This window comes from Nicotiana tomentosiformis, chromosome 12, assembly GCF_000390325.3.
Source record: "Nicotiana tomentosiformis chromosome 12, ASM39032v3, whole genome shotgun sequence".
NCBI classification, from domain to species: Eukaryota; Viridiplantae; Streptophyta; class Magnoliopsida; order Solanales; family Solanaceae; genus Nicotiana; species Nicotiana tomentosiformis.
Window position 1 is genome coordinate 85,837,268 of NC_090823.1, and position 9,296 is coordinate 85,846,563.

A 9,296-nucleotide genomic window follows, 5' to 3' on the forward strand; every position below is an offset into this window, starting at 1 on the left:
TCTCCTTCTTGATTTCTTGGAAGATATGGAAGCTAACAAATTTTCATGATTGAATCTCGTTAATACTAGTGTTAATCAACTTTAATTAACATAATTTACTACTCCCTTCGTCTCATATTATGCGTCGTGTTTCTCTTTTATACGCTCCTTAAGAAATATTAATTAGGAAAGGGATTAGATTATTCTACTCTTATTTATGTCTTAAGATATAATTTCTATTCATTGAATATTTATTTTATTTATGTGTTATCTCTATCTTCAAGAATAATTATTACTAAGGGTAAAAAAGAAAAAAAAATTAATTTTATTTTGAACTTTTAAAATGATAAATAATTTGAGATAACTATGTTTAGTAATCATGACTATTTATATGAGACGGAGGGAGTGATAAATTTTTACCTAATTCAAATAAGAATAGAAAGAGGATAAGGTCAGTAGGACGTAGGTGACTGATGTCGAGCTTAAGGTTGTCTTGTCGGCAATTCCTTAAATCCTACAATTAATATCACTAATTAATACAATATTTACTAGTTTCATAATCCAACAAATTACAAATCACAGTAACCAAAAGCGATCTAAATTGGCGCCTCTTTTACCCAACCCTCTGTCTCTACTCTAAATAGCTCCGATCCAACATTTGAAATTACAGACACCCAAAAGGGAATTGACCCCCCAAAAAAGAAAAACTGTACTTTGCTCGAATATCTCCATGTCTATGCGTAGACGAACTTTGCTCAAAGTCATCGTCCTCGGCGACAGTGGGTACGATTTAAAGTTTTAAACAGTTTTTTTTTTTTTTTTTTTTCCAATTTACAATTTCTGATCCTAGGGCTAAGTTGAGTAATTTCCTTTTTTTGTGAGTATATCTAGTACTATTTCACTAATTAATTAATTTCTCTTTTGGTTTGTTATTCAGGGTTGGTAAAACATCATTGATGAATCGGTATCCTTCTGTACCACTTTCCACAATTATTGGACATCACGTTATTTGTTTCTTTTTTAACTTTCACCTGTCTTTTTCAAAATCTTTCTTGAGATTTTTGACTATCTTAATTTTGCCCTTCCTTAAGCTCAAAGATGTGGTAGCTTACTCTCTTTATTTTCTTTTTTAATTTTATGAAATTGCAAAATACTTCCTGTGTCCCAAAATAAGGATGATATATAAAGTATTACTAAAAATACCAATTTCTATAGTTGAAAAATACAAACAGTTAAAAGCTGCCCAAGCTTTTGTGTAGTGGTAAGAGTGCAACTTGTGATGTGTTGGTTCGGCCACGTCACATGTTTGAATTCTTCCGCAAACAAAAGACATGTTATTTAAGTGGAAAAGGTTAGAGGGCGGACCCATTATACACCGAGTTTTGAACTGTGGCCAATTGGCCCTAAGGATTTTTTCTGTTATCCAAAAAAAGAAAAAGAAAGAGAAAAGTTAAAAGTTGTTTTGACAGTCATTACCCGTTGTCGTCTCATATATTGATGATGTTGTGCTATATAGGTTGTTGTTAGATCACTTTTCCCAGGTACATTATGCCTCTTTATGTGCTTGTATTTGTGGGTCATTAACTGCTTGTATAGATATGTACACAAGAAATTCAGTCAGCAATATAAAGCTACAATTGGAGCTGATTTTGTGACAAAGGAGCTTCAAATTGATGACAGGCTCGTAACTCTTCAAGTGGGTTATTCTGCTTTGTCTTCAATATCTAAGATGAGCTCAATAGTTTTGGTGATTATGTATTTAGTGGATGAGCTTATGTTTGTGATTTACGAGTAGATATGGGATACAGCGGGCCAGGAGAGGTTTCAGAGTCTTGGGGTTGCATTTTATAGAGGAGCAGATTGTTGTGTTTTGGTCTATGATGTCAATGTAATGCGATCGTTTGACAACCTTGACAACTGGCATGAAGAGTTTCTCAAACAGGTAACTCATCAGCTTCAGTGGTCTTTCCTTATTACTGTTCTTAGTTAGGATATCTTGAACCTTCTTCATACATGTCTGTAACATTCCACGTTTTTAACAAGTAGTTAATTCCTCTGAGATGCTTGTTGCCCGTAACTCAGGATGAAATATATTTTCTTTTAATCCTACTTTGTAGAATATGGTTGGGATTAGGGACAGCAACTAATGATAGACACATTGATCCATAGTAACATTTGCTATTAGCCTATTACAATGCTAAGTTGGTGATGTGGACCGACTTGTGAGATCTTAAGTCACAATCAGAAGGTCAAAACATATTTCATACCTATTTGTCAGTGAAGCTTCGACCTTACAGCATATTGTAAATGCGTTTTTATTTTGAGTTTAAACTAGTATCTCTTTATTCCATCTAATTTTTATGTCCTCGCTTGATTGAGCATGGAATAACATGTGATATTATCCGAAAAGGAATGAAAGAGCATTTAATACTAAGTCATCATACCTTTAGTTCATCAATCAGGACATGTTCTTGTTAGGCTGCCCTTATTTAGTTGATTGATTATAATCTTCCTTTGAAGTGGCTAATACACAGTGCATTCAAATGGACAAATTCGCAAAGGGTCGCAAGACTAACAGAAGAATTTATATTATGATCATGTTGCATTTGTACTGCCTAAGTTTTGCAGTGAGAAGTTGGGGATAGACAAGATCTAAAAGAAAAATCGACAAAGATGATAGCTGTTTTTTCTACATATTTATAGGTATAAAAGTGGGTAATGAAGACATTTTGCCACCTTTCTATCAAGGTGTTAATTGAGAATAAGAAACTTCTGTTTAAATTCCAACATCTAGGTGAACTGGGAATTATGAACAAGTAAACTTGAATTTAAACAAGCAACCAAATATGGAGCATCTTGGCCAGTGATGTTCTTGTAGATGAAATCATATACTATTTCCCACGACTATTGCATAGGGTATCACATAAGGTTATTCTTTGGAGGCAAAGGTTTAGGAGTTCATGCCTTTTTGTGTCAAATCACATGCAACTTGTCAATTCTACTTTGGACAAACCTTACCAATCAAAAAGAACAATGAAAAGTTCAATTTAGGCACAGCGTTTGGGATTCATAAAAGTATATGACCACTTGTGGTCCGGCCCTTCCCGGACCCCGCGCATAGCGGGAGCTTAGTGCACCTGACTGCCCTTTTATATGACCACTCAAGAGATTCTTATCCTAATAGGATCACAACAAATATAAGACTTGGTTTCTGCCTTCTAGTGAATCCCCAAATAAGTGAAAAGCCTAGTGACGGAGATAAGAATTTTTTGAACTTCCAGAAGAAAAAAGAATCCTCATAATTTCTGCATAGAACTCCACAAAGTCAAGCCTTAATTGGACCATTCTTGCTGTTACTTGAAATGTTCTGTCATTTTCTAGATCCGACCATGACTAGTTTGTGATGACGAGTAGTTGATTTATAGATTTGATTGAATTGCTGAATAAAGATCAACTATGTGTTCTATGTGAACCAATAGAGTTTATTGTTCTGCAGGCTAACCCACCAGACCCTAAGACATTTCCTTTCATATTGCTGGGAAACAAGATTGATATAGATGGCGGAAATAGCCGAGTGGTAAGACATTTACAATGCTTTGTTTTTCAATTATTATCCCTGAACTTTTATTGATATATTCTTTGCACGGTCAACAGGTTTCTGAGAAGAAAGCAAAGGAGTGGTGTTCTTCAAAAGGGATACCTTACTTTGAGACATCAGCAAAAGAGGATATAAATGTTGATGCCGCCTTCTTGTCTATTGCAAAAACTGCTTTGGCCAATGAGCACGAGCAGGATATGTGAGTTTATATTTTCCTTTTGCATGATTATAAAGAAAGCACAATATTGTTGTCCTTGGCTTCTATGCAATATAATGCACATGTAGCTAGAACTTTTCTCTTCTAGTTATTAAGTTGAGCCAATTAAGGAATGGGTGGCCAAAGATGTTAAATATCAAGATTCTTAGATATGAGCAATAAGAAGATCTCGGTGCAATTTGATGGAGCAGTCTTTTTAAAATAGGCAAAAGATGCCTCTTAAACTATGGATATGAAGGTATAGCTGTCAAGTATAATGATGACAATTACATGGAAAATCGCAAAAGCAAAGTTATGACAAAGACTAGAGTAAAGAGGTTCTTTCACAAGGTTAGGGTGGTCTTCAGAATCCATCTAAAGTACAGCTCACTTTGTGGTTTTGAGGTTCAGAAATCTAGGCTAAGATATTGAAAATTTAACTGATAAGATGACTGAGCCTGGAACATTAGCAAAGAAATTTTTTTCCGTTTTGATTCACATTTCTAGGTAATGCAATAGTGATGTATATTTTAGAAAAAGAAAACGTGCAACTGTTTGAAGCTCTAAGCTTAAGGGACATGAATGGTATTCATCTCTGTCATGATTTTAGTGGAAGTTATTACTTGGGCCAAATACATAGACAGCCCATTAAACTTGATCCAATTTTTCATTTTGGCACTCTAACTCAATCTTGTTCCATTTTGGCCCTCCAACCCCATTTCTTATGTTTCACTTTAACACAAAAGCTGACTAGATTCAGAGTGTGAGTTGCCTCACCCTGTAGGCGCGTGAGGGAGATTTTTTTGGACAAATTTCCTTCTCCAACGGTAATAACATAAATGTTTGCCCCATATTTAATCCCCCATCTTCCTTCCCCATTATTTCATCTTCATTATTTCCTTCCCCGTTTACTTTGCCCCATCTTCACTCTCAAAGTTTCAAATTGATGTAATTGGCGAGCCCTTTCAAGTTTCAAAAGTTCATATTAGTTGGTGATAAATCAATTTGGTCAATTGCAAAATTGCTTGTTTGTTGCTTTCAAGCAACTCGACAGTGGGTAAATTCCCAGAATTTCGGCCCTTAATGAACCATTCCAGTTTTGCTTGGGCCAATTGCTTTTATAATTTGCAGAAGAATGAACTTGGCCATGAACTTTTTAAGCCATTGATTGACAATAACAAAGCTTCCAAAAGCATCTAGGTAGCACACACACACATATATATATATATATATATATATATATCATTATCAACAAAAAACAAGGAAAATAGCAGAAGTACAACTGAAAACTTCCACCTCTTCTTTCTTTCATATGGGAAGAACAAAGAACACATCAACTTCGGATAAATTCAAACAAAATTTAACTCACAAATAAAATTGGCCTTTACAAAGTTTAAAGCTTTCTTCTTCTTTATGGGTATCTGAAAATTGTGAGTAGGGCCTACGGTGGGGAGACAGTAGCAGTGTAGGGGGAGCGTTATAGAATAAGACGGAGTGGGGATTTGCAAACGCTATCTAAACTACTGTTTGAGGTAGGGGTGAGTTGTATGGAAGAAGAAAGTTAAAAGTTATTTGCTGAAAAACTTTATTTTTGGGATTAGCCAAAGTTAAAAGTCACATGGCGTTTTTTAGTCGTTTTTTTTGACATGTCAGGCATGAAGTTCACATGTGATAGTTTTTGTAGTGGTTAGTCATGACTCATGAGGGGTCTGGTTGGTACAGATTAAATAAGGTTAGAGGGTCTAAATGGAACAAACCTTAGTTAGAGTGTTTAGGTGGAAATTGGTACCAAGTTTATGGGGCTACGCATGTATTTGGCCTATTACTAGGCTTAAGGAACAACAGAATAGGCAAAAGCGAAAAGCGAAAAAAGATCCAAAAACTTTGGAGCTTTAAGCGCAAAGTGCAATTAAAGCGTGGGCTTTAGCATAGAAAAGCTCCAATGAAGAAAAATAAACATAGAAATATAATGCAAAGAGAATGTAACTATAAATACAAAAAATAATTATTTGGACAAAAGAATGAAAAAATTATAATTAGATATACATATGATGATGTTTCCTTAAAAACAGAACCCATTGCTGAAGGTGCACACGCCTCAGTACCTTGACGCCTCCACCAAAGCATACAACCTGATTTTGAAAGCTTAAGCGCGCTTTACGCGCACCTCCAACAATGTTGAGGAACAGATAGTAACTTTTATTTATGTTTATAACTGTGAAGGACATCAATTGTTCTTCACAGGTTGACCATTATGCAGCCTGATTCTTCTCTTCATTGTCTTATTCATGCTGCTTCATTCCTTAGTGACATTGGTTGTTGATGTCCTTCTAATTGGTTTATTACTGTCCAGCATTTCCTTTGTCTCTTATATTGGAGGAGTATAAAATAGAGAATTACCTGTATATTACAATGAGTAAGATTTGCAATGTAAAGGTCTTCACAATGTCATATCTGCTCTACCAAGGTTGTTGGTTAGTAACTTAAAATCATAGGACATAAATAATTGAGAGCATAAACATGGTCTCAGGGATGATTAAGTGGGCATGACGTAACACATAGTATTTCAATTCAAGTTTATATTGTTTGGAAACTTGTTTGAATTAGTCTTCTGTCAGTGAAGACTAATCTGGTTCTACTCTGTCAAGTTGAAGAGGAGGAGCTTGAACCGGCTCTTGTGCTGGTTAGAATTTTATTCATGTCAGGCAGCTGAATAAATTGTATAATTTAGTATATATGGACCATTGTGGCTCTTGCTCATTTCTTCTCTCAGTGGCTGATTTAGTGCTTTTCGGCTCAAAATTTGGTGAATTATGATGAAATGACTTAGAAGTGGAAGTGCATTGCTTCTAGGATCCCCTTGAATGTAAGATGGGTATGGCATATTTTCGAATATTCCGAATTGGTGAACCTTTGGGCTTTAGACTTACAGAACGAGTGCAGTTTTGGATCTAGTCAAGATTTTCTCCATAAACATGCTGTATGTAAAAAAGGTTGGCATTTTGATGTGCTTGGAATATTTAGGTTATATTACAAGATGGTGCTTTCTAGTGATACTTTGTATCTGGAGGTAGATTCTATTAAGACATTCAGTGTACACATTGAGTTGTTGGATGGGCAAGTGTGGCTTCTTCAATGTGCCATGTATAGTTTATCTTCCTGTCATTAGCACTTATCTGACTTCTAGTTACGGTTCTTAAATTCCTATGTCTACCCTTCTCTCTACATTGAAATAGTGCTCTTGGGGTGCTAGATCTAGAAGACTTGAAAACTCTCTTATTTACCATTGTTTACAGATACTTCCAGGGCATTCCGGAGGCAGTTGCAGAGACAGAGCAGAGAAGTGGTTGTGCGTGCTAAGTTGGGCATAACAATTGGATAGTGTACCATAATCCATGTTGCGTAGTTTTTGTGTGACAGTATCATCATCGTTTGGCCATAGACAGTCTTGTGTACCCACTTCGTTTGGATTGAATAGTCTCCAGATGGCTTCGGTGTTGTTTCGGAAGAAGCTCTCATCTTTTGTCACGTTCAGATATTGGAGGTGTGAAACTCAGCCAGATTTAGTACTCGCAATGGCAGACCGCTGTGATAAAGATTGAGATTTTGCATTTGTTCCCTCATGGATTGTTTGATACTTGGATTTTCTTTCTGAACTTCGAAAAGCATTTTCCTTTCCTTTGAGTTATACACTAATAGATGAGTTGGAATTGTAACTGCCACTGTTCTACATTGCCTTGAACTTTAGATTTCAACCTTACATGTAAGATATTTACCCTGTTTGTCATTATGCTGTATGCCCGAATACTACTCTATTGGGAGAAATTTAAAAATAACCAGATTTACAAGTGGTAATTGAAAAATAGCCACAGTTTCAAAAGTAATTTAAATTTAGCCATTTTTTATGTAAAGATAAATTTGAACGAAAACACTGTTCAAAATCCGAAAAATAATTCAGCATAATATATTGGAGTTCCAACATAATATATTAGAACTCCAGCATAATGTACTGGAGTTCCAGTATAATATATCGGTCCAGCATAATATGTTGGAAGTTCATACACATGTGCTCCAATCTCTAGTATATTATGTCGGAACTTTCCGCGTGTTGGAGCTCCAGCATAATATACCGGAAGTTCATACACATGTGCACCGATCTCCAGTATATTATGCCGGATCGGTCCGTATTGTAGCAAAATAATGGCTATTTTTCAATGATTTTACAAACGCTAGCTATTTTTTAAGTACGAAAACTTACTAGCCCGTGCCATTTTTACTTCTATTTACCCTCTTTCGGATGAGGGACTGGTTTATTTGCTATAGGGGCCAGAGTAATCAACATTACATGATCCATTCTTTCTATCGGAGGGTGCAAGATGTAAACTAACTACGCCTAAATAGAGTCGCTTTTGGACTTGAGATATTCCCTAGGGGATTTGGGAAAGAGATGCTTAGTCTTTTTTATTTTTTATTTTTAATTATTTTAAGAAACTAGTTTTAGAATGAACTCATATTAGTAAAGTAAGTATGAAAAGTTAAGATAGAAAACGCTAATATGATAAGAAAAAAGTTACTATATATATATATATAAGCTTTGCAATAGTTAAGACTTAAGAATGGTAAACAAGTCGAGAAAAATCACATATTCTTGATCATTTAAATACAAGTTCGAAGACAGTATACATTGACATGATCATTATTAAAAAAGGTTTGATTTATTTTCAATAATTTTCATATTTTAGGAGTTTACCTTTTTGGCTCCTTCCTGCCCTCCCTTGGCTTTGGTGAAGGAAAAAGCCATCTCTAATGACTACAGTCACCCTAGCAAAATTAGAGCATTGTACAATGCTAAATGTACATTATTATTTTAAAACAATTTCCTTAAATATCCAAACGCATGTATGATATCTAGTGGAGTAATATTTAGGGAATATTCATGTATTCTAGTTTGAACTATAGATAAACATGTTTTAATCTAAGAAAAGAATAAAATTCATTTTATCCTCTTAACTTTTAAGGGTTGGGAAATAATACCCCCTCACATTTTAAATGATAAAGGAAACCCCTTAAGTAATATTTTTTTGGTGAGAGTTTCTTTATTAAAATAAAAAAAAATTTCCCTCTCTTTATCCTTTCAAACGTGAAGTATAATATTTTTCATCCAAACCAATACTTGAATTTTGTCTTTCTTGCTTGTAAAATTTAAAATATTTTTCTATTATAATGGGGTTATATTGAGGCCATTGTTAAAATTTTTGCTATAAAGAAAAAAAATCTTGCATAAATTCAATTCAAGAAATATGATGGATGCTTTAGCATTTCAATTTGAAGAGAAAAAATATACTGAAATAGTTGATTCTCTAACATATATATTAGATGAAAGAATTGCTGCTATGAGTATTAATTTATTTATGCATTTTTTTGTATATTAAAATTATTATACTAAAGCAATTATTAAACTTTACTTATTTGAAAATATCTTTATTGAACAGAAATTATAGTTGATAATGTCACATTTAAAAA

General features: G+C 34.4%; 1 protein-coding gene across 1 annotated transcript; it reads left to right on the forward strand.

Moving 5' to 3' along the window:
- Positions 1–519: 519 nt before the first annotated feature.
- Positions 520–7,560, forward strand: LOC104100567 (ras-related protein Rab7-like). The gene is made up of 7 exons (XM_009607824.4): positions 520–762; positions 917–943; positions 1,576–1,675; positions 1,775–1,921; positions 3,476–3,556; positions 3,634–3,776; positions 7,070–7,560. Exons 1-7 carry the CDS (start codon positions 710–712, stop codon positions 7,131–7,133), a joined length of 615 nt encoding a protein of 204 aa, XP_009606119.1. The 5' UTR covers positions 520–709; the 3' UTR covers positions 7,134–7,560.
- Positions 7,561–9,296: the final 1,736 nt, after the last annotated feature.